The sequence below is a fragment of the Balaenoptera physalus genome (genome assembly GCF_965194825.1).
Source record: "Balaenoptera physalus genome assembly, chromosome: 7".
In the NCBI taxonomy this organism is placed as follows: Eukaryota; Metazoa; Chordata; class Mammalia; order Artiodactyla; family Balaenopteridae; genus Balaenoptera; species Balaenoptera physalus.
The window spans coordinates 111359443-111371371 of NC_138886.1; the positions used below are offsets into that span (position 1 = coordinate 111359443).

Sequence of the window (11929 nt, forward strand, 5' to 3'; positions counted from 1 at the left end):
AGATGGATATAGTATTGAAAGCTTACAAAGGTTTTTATTGTAAAACTTGGGATAAATAAATAATTGTCGTTAATGATTTAGAATGTTCATAGCCAGCCCTTGACTTTATTGATGTGTCAGATCACCTGCAAGTGTCAGAGTGCGAAATTTTTTTTTTTTAATAAATTTATTTTATTTATTTATTTTTGGCTGTGTTAGGTCTTTGTTGCTGCGCCCGGGCTTTCTCTAGTTGTGGCGAGCGGGGGCTACTCTTCGTTGCGGTGCGCGGGCTTCTCATTGCAGTGGCTTCTCTTGTTGTGGATCACGGGCTCTAGGCGTGTGGGCTTCAGTAGTTGTGGCACGTGGGCTCAGTAGTTGTGGCTCGCGGCCTCTAGAGCGCAGGCTCAGTAGTTGTGGCGCATGGGTTGCTCCACGGTGTGTGGGATCTTCCCGGACCAGGGCTCGAACCCGTGTCCTCTGCACTCGCAGGCAGATTCTTAACCACTGAGCCAACAGGAAAGCCCAAGAGTGCAAATTCTTGAGAACAGGAGGCATTGTTTTTTTCTCCCATGTTAAGGTACTTGAAGAATATATGTTGAGTGAATGTTTGGGTGAATGCTAACAGAAGCTTTGTTTTGTGGAGTTCTCACTGTGCAGTGTCCTGGCTCCTTTTGCACTGGAAATATTTTGCATGTTACGTTGGTTCCACCCAGTATTATTTCTGTTTAGGAAGCTGCACACTTTCTCCCTGTGTTGACTGTGCTTTATTTGTGCTGTTTTCTGAAACCTAGAAACTCTGTGGGACGGAATACTAATTTATTTTATGATGAACTTTATACTGTAGAGAAACTTGTAGTAGCAAGGCTGTCACGTAGGAAGTTGGCTGACTGGAATTGTGGAATTGCTCACTTATGTCTGTCAGTTTTGTCATGTGCAGTAAGCTGTAGCTAATAAAGAGGAGAATATAATATAAAGTTTCCATGGGAATAAAGTGTACTAAGGAATCCCAAGATGGAGAAATGAAATTAATTCTTTGCTGCAGTCTTTCGTGAGGAAGATGTCTGCATTGTATTGCCTTTTGTACAGACAAGTTGAAAATCCGGAGTAGCATTTCCCAAAATGTGTTTTGAGGAACATTTGCTGAATGGGAAGGTCCATAAAATAGTTCCGAAGTCAAATAAGCAGGAAAGACTGCAGCCTCTCGGCTCGCTCACCCTCCCACTCCAGTAGTCACAGTGCCTAGCAGCATATTAAAGGCTCTTGACAATTCCCGACGTAAAGAAATCTGTTGATTTAAACCAAGTACAGTCATTCCTCGGTATCCTCAGGCGATTGGTTCCAAGACCCGCCCCCCGCAATACCACAATCCGAGGCTGCTCAAGTCCATTATATAGACTGGAGTAGTGCAGTCAGCCCTCCATATTCACGATGTGTGACCCACAGATGCTGAGGGCCAGCTGTGCTTCCCAAGCCTGTTTGACCTTAGACCTCCCTATCCCTCCACACATGCCTTTCTCCCCTAATAATCTACCTAATAACTAATAACCACAGAGGAGAGCTGTCCTGGCTTATGGGATGGCACGTGTACAATTAGGCTCACCTGAGAATTGAATTTTAAGTGGAATTGTAGAGCGGACTGTATCCATCCTAGAATTCCCAAGGAATTTGTGAAATTCGGGAGAGAAAATGGAAGATTTTGCCCTCTGTGTCAGATCACGATAGGATTGCTAGTGTGATCCCTATTCAGAAATAAGTACCTAGGAGAGCACTGGCTATCATCAAGCCTTGGGTAAATGATACTAACAGTCAGATCAGTTTATTTATTTTTGGCTGCATGGGTCTTCATTGCTGCGAGCGGGCTTTCTCTAGTTGCGGCGAGCAGGGGCTACTCCTCGTTGTGGTGCACGGGCTTCTCATTGCGGTGGCTTCTCTTGTTGTGGAGCACGGGCTCTAGCCACGCGGGCTTCAGTAGTTGTGGCACGCGGGCTTCAGTAGTTGTGGTACACAGGCTTCAGTAGTTGTGGCTCGCGGGCTCTAGAACGCAGGCTCAGTAGTTGTGGCGCACGGGCTTAGTTGCTCCGCGTCATGTGGGATCTTCCCGGGCCAGGGCTCGAACCCGTGTCCCCTGCATTGGCAGGAAGATTCTTAACCACTGCACCACCAGGGAAGTCCAGATCAGTCAATTTAAACCAGGTTACGTTTTTGAAAAAGTAATCTAACTCCTATAAGAAAAACATTATATCCTTTAGAGTAAGACTTTTAGTAAGAGAGAAATCAATAGGAATAATATACTTGAACTTTCAAAAAGCCTTTTACATTGCTTGTTTTTAATTGAAGAAATGATAATTTAAAAATTAATTACTTTAGGGTTTGGGAAGGTGGATTTTTTTTTCATGAATTAGAAAGAAGCTTAGGGTTAGGAAACAGTTAAAAACAGTTAATAAAGGACTTAATGGTACTTGCTCTTACTGAATTTTTTAGATTGTTTACATGAGGAATATATGACATTTTTAGCTTTTTTAGGAGGAGGAAGGAAAGGAGCTAATATTTACTAGATATATTCCAGGTGCTAATTTTTTTTTTTTTAAATTTTTTCCCACTTTAATGTTCTCAGTCCAGTGAAAGAGGTGACATAATGCCCATGAATGAATTGGAAAAAATGAAGCTTTGTCTTAATTAAGTTACTTATCTAAGATCAAAAGCAAGTAAGTGATAGAGTCAGGACTGAAACCAGGGCTGTCTGGGCCTGTGGCCCCTGTTCTACTAAAATAAGTCGATGAATGGGATTGATTTCAGAAGAGCTCACAAGGTCGTGAGAATGAACTAAAACATGTCTGGTGAGTCATGGTACATTACACCTTAGGCTTAAGGTGTAATGCATTTAGGAAAAAGTTGTTCAAACTGGACTTTTAGGATGATGGTCCTCAAGAGTCAGTTTTGTAGCAGAAAATAGACGGTAGATTGTCTCTCAGAGGCGTTTTTCAGTGTGTTTCTGGGACCAAATAGGCCAGCACAGGGTCGGGTGTCATTGAAAGATGATACAAACTGAAAATGTCTTCCTTTTCCCTCCTGTAAAACTGTGGTTTATCTGTTCTGTGCTATGTAGTTTAATATCCACATTTAGAGACCTAAGAGAGCTTGAGGTGGGCCAGAGAAGGAAAATGTAAGTGATTAGAAGGTAAGGGACTGCCCATGATAATAGGCTGAAATGATCAGAATCTTCTATCGGAATAGATGTAGGTGTGGAGCGAGGGTTATTGATTTGGATAAAGGCATGAATATTACTTCATTAGACTAAGTGCATTTTTACCATATTCTGAAATTCCAAGAATCAGAAGGCAATTTAAAGCCTAAAGCTGGCAAATTTAAGATTAATAAAAGGAAGCACAGGGCAGTAGTGAATGAGGAGAGCTTACAATCCTTATTCTTAAGGTAAGCATTCTAAACTGATCTGGGAAGTTGTTTTTTTTTTTTTCTTTTAATAATAGCCCAAAGGTCATCATCTTTAAAAATTAGAATAAAATCTTATTATATTTTCATTCTTTTGGAAAGTGTGAAATACTAGCTTGTTCACACATTTAAACCTAAATCTTTGAGCTGTTTTAGAAGCGATATTTAAGACCAATGTTGGAAACTGAACAGAAGTGACCTGCAGTGTGTTGAATGAGGTATTGTGTGGCACAGGCTGATCTATAAGGAAATTGTAACAATTTATCATTTTTGATTTAGGGTGTTTTCAGATTTACTCCAGAGAGCCAACTCGTGATTCTGAGTAGTCTCAATACTCAGTGGAACAAGCTTAATCCTAAAGGCTACATTGTCATTCAGTGGTATTTGTCAAGTCCAGCAGAACTAAATAAGAATGATAGTACCAGAGTAGCAAAAATCCACAGGGATTTTACTTTCTGTTTGATAGCAAAAGGGACCGTCTATATCTGGAGGTTCTCTGAAGCTACCTTCCTGGAGCAGCTGTTTCATAGAGAATTTTCATAACTACCTACAAAGAAGAATGAAAGTTTCAATTCTATCCAAACAAAATAACAAATCAAAATAATTCTTAGCTTTGAGACCCTTTGGTTTGAGGTCATAGCATTATATTCCTTAAAACTGAATAAATAATGCTGTGTCATTTTTTAGGAATTTCTCATTCCTGTGGGGTCTGTGGAAAGAGAAGCTATTGGAAATTTTGATTGTTCTTAGCCTGAAACTTTAGGTTATTATCATTAGCAAGGAAAAGAACTTTTTTTATTTATTTGATGTAAAAGATGTCCAGTTCTTACTCTGTATTAAATAAATAACTCTTAAAACTTTTGGCTTAAGTAGTTTTGAAAAAACCTTGGAAAATGTTTGGATAGCAATTTGTCTAAAAATCTCCTTCTAGGGAGTAAAACCTAATGCCTAAGAGTGGGGGCTATAGAGACCATTTGCCTGGGTTTGAATACTGGCCCTGCTACTTACCGCTTATAGAAACTTGGGCACTTAATTTATGTCTCGGATTCCTCATCTGTGGAATGGAATAGTAATAGTTCCTTTTTTTACAGGATTGTTGTAAGGTAAAGGTTAATGCATGTAAAGTGCTTAGACTAATGCTTGTCTCTTGATAAATGCTTAATAAATACTAGTTTTTTAAAGTTATTATAAATTGTTTACTTCCTCAGCCCAACTCCCAGTGATTTATTTTCTCATTACTTTATATTTGTTAGCACATACTTTTTGATGTTCCCCTTTGTTTTTAATTATGAAAAATTTTGAATGCATACAAAAGTAAAGAGGATATTACAATGGCCCTTCATACACGTATCACCCAGATTCAACGATTATCAATGTTTTCCACACTTTAGTTACACTGTATCCCCAAATATACTTTTTTCAGATTCATATTCTTTTTTTTTAATTGAGGAATAATTCAAATCTCAGGTTCATATTCTATGTTTAGACATAACAGTGAAACTCAAGTTTTTTTTAAGATATTAAATACTCTGATCTTAGATGATTTTGTCAGCCTTTTTGGAAAAATGACATCTTTCTTACATAAAAATTATTGATGCACAAGCTTACGATTTTTGTATATTTTCTGTCTAGATTTGTCTTCTGTAGTAGGAAGGATCAGTCTTCCTTTTCTCCTTTTTTAAAATGTGAATTCTCCTTTACAGTCAGAAGAAGAAGTTGCAGAAGGAGAGAAAGAAGTGGATGCTTTGAAGAAAAGTGTAGACTGGGTGTCCGACTGGTCCAGTAGACCTGAGAACATTCCACCTAAGTAAGTCAGTACATGGTTCTTTCCAGTGGACACAGTGCATGTAGTGTGGACCTGCTAATTGCCGAGGTATTTTCAGCAAATGCATTTCTGACACCTGCCTCTGCATTTCTTCCCCCAGGGAGTTCCACTTCAGGCACCCTAAACGTTCCGTTTCCTTAAGCATGAGAAAAAGTGGAGCCATGAAGAAAGGGGGGATTTTCTCTGCAGAATTTCTTAAGGTGTTCATTCCATCTCTCTTCCTTTCCCATGTTTTGGCTTTGGGGCTAGGGTAAGTACTGGTCAGTGCCTGAAGTTTCTTCCATTCATTTTATTCACAGATTTTATTTCCAGCTGTAAGATATACATGAAAGCAGTTTGTGTTGTTGTCCTTTTAATGTTTCAGCGCAAGTGGGGTGAACTTAGAAGAATTATTGAAGTCGATTCATTATTGGTATATAGGGTTCCCCCGCTCTCTGAAAGTAGAGCATGTCTATGAAACCTTCCGTAAGCTGAAATGGTGTAAAGCGAAGAAGCAATTACCTTAGGACACATCTTGCCAACTGATGCACAACATACATCGCGATAAAGCACAGATGCTCACAGATGCAGTTCAAAGCTACGGCAGCTGGATGCTGAGTGTGGTTCCTGGGAGGGAGGCGCTCTCACTGCTCGGAGCGCGCTTCCTCTGTAACAGCTCGCTGCAAAACCAGCGCTGAACACTGTTCACTTTGCGCCTTTTTTTATACAAGTGAAAATCCTCTTCGAATTTCTTTCAGTTATCGAAAACAGGTACTAACATAGGTCTAACCTACCTAGCGAAGTAATGAAAAGCAAACTTTCGAAAAGCGGGGGATACCTATCCAATAAGCATTTTTAAGAGTAGAGTTTTTTCTTATTTGAAAATAAGTTGTTCATATGATTTACTACCCTAAATGTTCATTTTAAAGTGAGAGCTCTTGTATATTTGATTTTTCTTTTTGGGTTTTGTTGTTGTTGTTTATAAATTACTCAAGATAAGCTGAGTTTTAAAGTAAATTAATCTTTAGTGTATAAAGTTGGCATTGATGTGAGCATTTCTTTTTCCCAAATGGGAAAATACACCATTTTATCAAGTAGTCCTTGAGTGCAACTGGAAAGCTGGCTGGGGTCACTACTGTTTTCTCTTTGTATTGACAGCATTTTTCTTTCCTTCTAAAATTGACCCCACATTTACCTGCAATTCGTTAATTTTTCAGGGATGTCTTTTATTTTTTTAAATAGATCTTTATTGGAGTATAATTGCTTCACAATACTGTGTTCGTTTCTGTTGCACAAGAAAGCGCATCAGCCACGTGCATACACGTGTCCCCATATCCCCTCCCTCGTGAGCCTCCCTCCCACCCTCCCTATCCCACCCCTCTAGGTGGTCACAAAGCACCGATCCCGTCTCCCTGTACTGTGCTGCTGCTTCCCACCAGCCAGCTATTTTACATTCGGCAGTGTATATATGTCAACACTACTCTCACTTTGCCCCAGCTTCGCCCTCCCACCCCATGTCCTCAATTCCATTTTCTATGTCTACCTCCTTATTCCTGCCCTGTAACTAGGTTCATCAGTACCATTTTCTTTTTTTTTTAGATTCCATATATATGCGTTATAGCATACGGTATTTGTTTTTCTCTTTCTGATGTACTTCACTCTGTATGACAGACTCACAGGTCCATCCACCTCACTACAAATAACTCAATTTCGTTTCTTTCTATGGCTGAGTAATATTCCATTGTATATATGTGCTACATCTTCTTTATCCATTCATCTGTTGATGGACATTTACGTTGGTTCCATATCCTGGCTATTGTAAATAGAGCTGCAATGAACATTGTGGTACATGACTCTTTTTGAATTATGGTTTTCTCAGGGTATATGCCCAGGAGCGGTATTGCTGGGTCATATGGTAGTTCTATTTGTAGTTTTTTAAGGAACCTCCATACTGTTCTCCATAGTGGTTGTATCAGTTTACATTCCCACCAACAGTGCAGGAGGGTTCCCTTTTTACCACACCTTTTCCAGCATTTATTGTTTGTAAATTTTTTGATGATGGCCATTCTGACTGGCGTGAGGTGATACCTCATTGTAGTTTTGATTTGCATTTCTCTAATAATTAGTGATGTTGAGCATCTTTTCATGTGCCTCTTGGCTATCTGTATGTCTTCCTTGGTGAAATGTCTATTTAGGTCTTCCGCCCATTTTTTAACTGGATTGTTTGTTTTTTTGATATTGAGCTCCATGAGCTGTTTGTATATTTTGGAGATTAATCCTTTGTCTGTTGTTTCATTTGCAAATATTTTCTCCCATTTTGAGGGTTGTCTTTTTGTCTTGTTTATGGTTTCCTTTGCTGTGCAAAAGCTTTTAAGTTTAAGTAAGTCCCATTTGTTTATTTTTGTTTTTATTTCCGTTACTCTAGGAGGTGGGTCAAAAAAAATCTTGCTGTGGTTTATGTCAAAGAGTGTTTTTCCTATGTTTTCATCTAAGAGTTTTATATAGTGTCTGGTCTTACATTTAGGTCTTTAATCCATTTGGAGTTTATTTTTGTGTATGGTGTTAGGTAGTGTTCTAATTTCATTCTTTTGCACGTAGCTGTCCAGTTTTCCCAGCACTGAAGACGCTGTCTTTTCTCCATTGTATGTTCTTGCCTCCTTTGTTGTAAATTAGGTGCCCATACGTGCGTGGGTTCATCTCTGGGCATTTTATCCTGTACCATTGATCTATATTTCTGTTTTTGTGCCAGTACCATACTGTCTTGATTACTGTAGCTTTGTGGTATAGTTTGAAGTTGGGGAGCCTCATTCCTCCAACTCCATTTTTCTTTCTCAAGATTGCTTTGGCTATTTGGGGTCTTCTGTGTTTCCATACGAATAGTGAGATTTTTTTGTTCTAATTCTGTGAAGAATGCCATTGGTAGTTTGATAGGGATTGCATTGAATCTGTAGATTGCTTTGGGTAGTATAGTCATTTTCACAATATTGATTCTTCCAATCCAAAACATGGTATATTTCTCCGTCTGTTTATGTCATCTTTGATTTCTTTCATCAGTGTTTTATAGTTTTCTGAGTACAAGTCTTTCACCTCCTTAGGCAGGTTTATTCCTAGGTATTTTATTCTTTTTGTTGCAGTGGTAAATGGGAGTGTTTCCTTAATTTCTCTTTCTGATTTTTTGTTGTTGGTGTATAGGAAAGCCAGAGACTTCTGTGCATTAATTTTGTATTCTGCAACCTTACCAAATTCATTGATTAGTTCTAGTAGTTTTCTGGTGGCATCTTTAGGATCTTCTATGTATAGTATCATGTCATCAGCAAACAGTGACAGTTTTACTTCTTCTTTTCCAATTTTTATTCCTTTTATTTCTTTTTCTTCTTTGATTGCTGTGGCTAGGACTTCCAAAACTATGTTGAATAAGAGTGGCGAGAGGGATATCCTTCTCTTGTTCCTGATCTTAGTGGAAATGCTTTCAGTTTTTCACTACTGAGTATGATGATTGCTGTGGGTTTGTCATATATGGCCTTTATTATGTTGAGGTAGGTTCCCTCTATGCCCATTTTCTGGAGAGCTTTTATCATAAATGGGTGTTGAATTTTGTCAAAAGCTTTTTCTGCACCTATTGAGATGATCATATGGTTTTTGTTTTTTTTTTAAATATAAAGCAGTGGACTTATATTTGCATATTCATAGAATCTTGAGAGAGAAAGAATCTTTTTTTTTTTTTTAATTTTTATTTATTTATTTATTTTTGGCTGTGTTGGGTCTTCATTTCTGTGCGAGGGCTTTCTCTAGTTGCGGCAAGCAGGGGCCACTCTTCATCGCGGTGCGCGGGCCTCTCATTACCGTGGCCTCTCTTGTTGCGGAGCACAGGCTCCAGACGCGCAAGCTCAGCAATTGTGGCTCACGGGCCTAGTTGCTCCGCGGCATGTGGGATCTTCCCAGACCAGGGCTCAAACCCGTGTCCCCTGCATCGGCAGGCAGACTCTCAACCACTGCGCCACCAGGGAAGCCCAGATCATATGGTTTTTATTCCTTAATTTGTTAATGTGATATATCACATTGATTGATTTGCATATACTGAAGAATCCTTGCATTCCTGGGGTAAATCCCGCTTGATCATGGTGTATGATCCTTTTAATGTGCTGTTGGATTCTGTTTGCTAGTATTTTGTTGAGGATTTTTGCATCTGTGTTCATCAGTGATATTGGTCTATAATTTTCTTTTTTTATGATATCTTTTTATGGTTTTGGTATCAGGGTGATGGTGGCTTCGTAGAATGAATATGGGAGTGTTTCTCCCTCTGCAATGTTTTGGAAGAGTTTGAGAAGGATTGGTGTTAGCTCTTCTCTAAATGTTTGATAGAATTCGCCTGTGAAGCCATCTGGTCCTGGACTTTTGTTTGTTGGAAGATTTTTAATTATGGTTTCAATTTCATGACTTGTGATAGGTCTGTTTATATTTTCTAATTCTTCCTGGTTCAGTCTTGGAAAATTGTACCTTTCCAAGAATTTGTCCATTTCTTTATGGTTGTCCATTTTATTGGCATAGAGTTGTTTGTAGTAGTCTCTTATAATCCTTTGTATTTTTGCACTGTCAGTTGTGATTTCTCCTTTTTCATTTCTAATTTTATTGATTTGCGTCCTCTCCCTTTTTTTCTTGATGAGTCTGGCTAAGGGTTTATCAATTTTGTTCATCTTCTCAAAGAACCAGCTTTTAGTTTTATTGATCTTTGCTATTGTTTTCTTCATTTCTATTTCATTTATTTCTGCTCTGATCTTTATGATTTCTTTCCTTCTACAGACTTCAGGTTTTCTTTGTTCTTCTTTCTCTAGTTGTTGTATAGTGTTAGGTTGTTTATTTGAGATTTTTCTTGTTTCTTGAGGTGAGATTGTATTGCTATAAACTTCCCTCTTAGAACTGCTTTTGCTGCTTCCCATAGGTTTTGGGTCATTGTGTTTTCATTGTCATTTGTTTCTATGTATTTTTTTATTTCCTCTTTGATTTTTTCAGTGATTTCTTGGTTATTTACTAGCACACTGTTTAGCCTCCATGTATTTGTATTTTTTACAGTTTTTTTCCTGTAATTGATTTCCAGTCTCATAGTGTTGTGGTCAGAAAAGATGCTTGATATGATTTCAGTTTTCTTAAATTTTCTGAGGTTTGATTAGTGACCCAAGATGTGATCTATCCTGGAGAATGTTTCACGTGCACTTGAGAAGAAAGTGTATTCTGCCACTTTGGGGTGGAATGTTCTATAAATATCAATTAGATCTGTCTGGTTTATTGTGTCATTTAAAGCTTGTGTTTCCGTATTTATTTTCTGCTTGGATGATCTGTCCACTGGTACAAGTGGGGTGTTAAAGTCCCCTACTATTATTGTGTTACTGTCGATTTCTCCTTTCATGGTTGTTAGCATTTGCCTTATGTATTGAGGTGCTCCTATGTTGGGTGCATAAACATTTATAATTGTTATATCTTCTTCTTGGATTGATCCTTTGATCATTATGTAGTGTCCCTCCATATCTCTTGTAACAGTTTTTATTTTAAAGTCTTATTTTATCTGATACGAGTATTGCTACCCCAGCTTTCTTTTGATTTCCATTTGCATGGAATATCTTTTTCCATCCCTTCACTTTCAGTCTGTATGTGTCCCTAGGTGTGAAGTGGGTCTCTTGTAGACAGCATATATATGCATCTTGTTTTTGTATCCATTCAGCCAGTCTGTGTCTTTTGGTTGGGCCGTTTAATCCATTTACATTCAAGGTTATTATCGATATGTATGTTCCTATTACCATTTTCTTAATTGCTTTGGGTTTGTTTTTGTGGGTCTTTTTCTTTTTTTGTGTGTCCCACTTAGAGAAGTTTCTTTAGCATGTGTTGTAAAGCTGGTTTGGTGGTGCTGAATCATCTTAGCTTTTGCTTATCTGAAAAGCTTTTGACTTCTCCATCGAATCTGAATGAGATCCTTGCTGGGTAGAGTAATCTTGGTTGTAGGTTTTTCTCTTTCATCACTTTAAGTATATCCTGCCACTACCTTCTTGCTTGCAGAGTTTCTGCTGAAAAATAAGCTGATAACATTATGGAGATTCCTTTGTATGTTATTTTTTGTTTCTCCCTTGCTGCTTTTAATATTTTTTCTTTGGATTTAATTTTTGTTAATTTGATTACTATGTGTCTTGGTGTGTTTTTCCTAGGGTTTATCCTGTATGGGACTCTCTGTGCTTCCTGGACTTGGGTGACTATTTCCTTTCCCATGTTAGGGAAGTTTTCAACTATAATCTCTTCAAATATTTTTGCAGACCCTCTCTTTTTCTTTTCTTCTTCTGGGACCCCTATAATTCGAATGTTGGTGTGTTTAGGGTTGTCCCTGAGGTCTCTGAGATTGTTTTCAATTCTTTTCATTCTTTTTTCTTTATTCTGCTCCTCGACAGTTATTTCTACCATTTTGTCTTCTAGCTCACTTATTCGTTCTTCTGCCTCAGTTATTCTGTTATTGATTCCTTCTAGTGTATTTTTCTTTTCAGTTATTGTGTTGTTCATCTCTTTTTGTTTGTTCTTTTAGTTCTCCTAGATCTTTGTTAAACATTTCTTGAATTTTCTCAATCCCTGCCTCCATTCTATTTCTGAGATTCTGGATGATCTTTCCTATCATTACTCAGAATTCTTTTTCAGGTAGATTGCCTATTTCCTCTTCAT

At 38.1% G+C, this 11929-nt stretch overlaps 1 protein-coding gene and 2 long non-coding RNA genes across 6 annotated transcripts in view; 1 reads left to right on the forward strand and 2 right to left on the reverse strand.

Moving 5' to 3' along the window:
* The window catches only part of LOC309664125, a 764383-nt gene that overhangs the window by 130434 nt on the left and 622020 nt on the right, over positions 1–11929 (reverse strand). The gene's annotated exons all lie outside the window — the stretch shown is intronic.
* Positions 1–11929, forward strand: part of BNIP3L (BCL2 interacting protein 3 like) — a 28772-nt gene that overhangs the window by 12533 nt on the left and 4310 nt on the right. For 2 of the 4 annotated variants that reach the window (XM_082469053.1, XM_082469055.1), the window contains exons 4-5: positions 5133–5236; positions 5355–5504. In XM_082469053.1, coding sequence (XP_082325179.1) covers positions 5133–5236; positions 5355–5504 — 254 coding nt within the window. Of the gene's footprint in view, positions 1–5132; positions 5237–5354; positions 5505–5553; positions 6005–11929 lie in introns of all 4 variants that reach the window. The other 2 variants (XR_014265561.1, XM_082469054.1) reach the window with 2 other exon arrangements.
* LOC309664117 overlaps positions 8870–11929 on the reverse strand; it is a 125926-nt gene continuing 122866 nt past the window's right edge. The window contains exon 2 of the long non-coding RNA XR_014265629.1: positions 8870–9198. This is a non-coding gene — a long non-coding RNA (uncharacterized lncRNA). The remainder of the gene's footprint in view (positions 9199–11929) is intronic.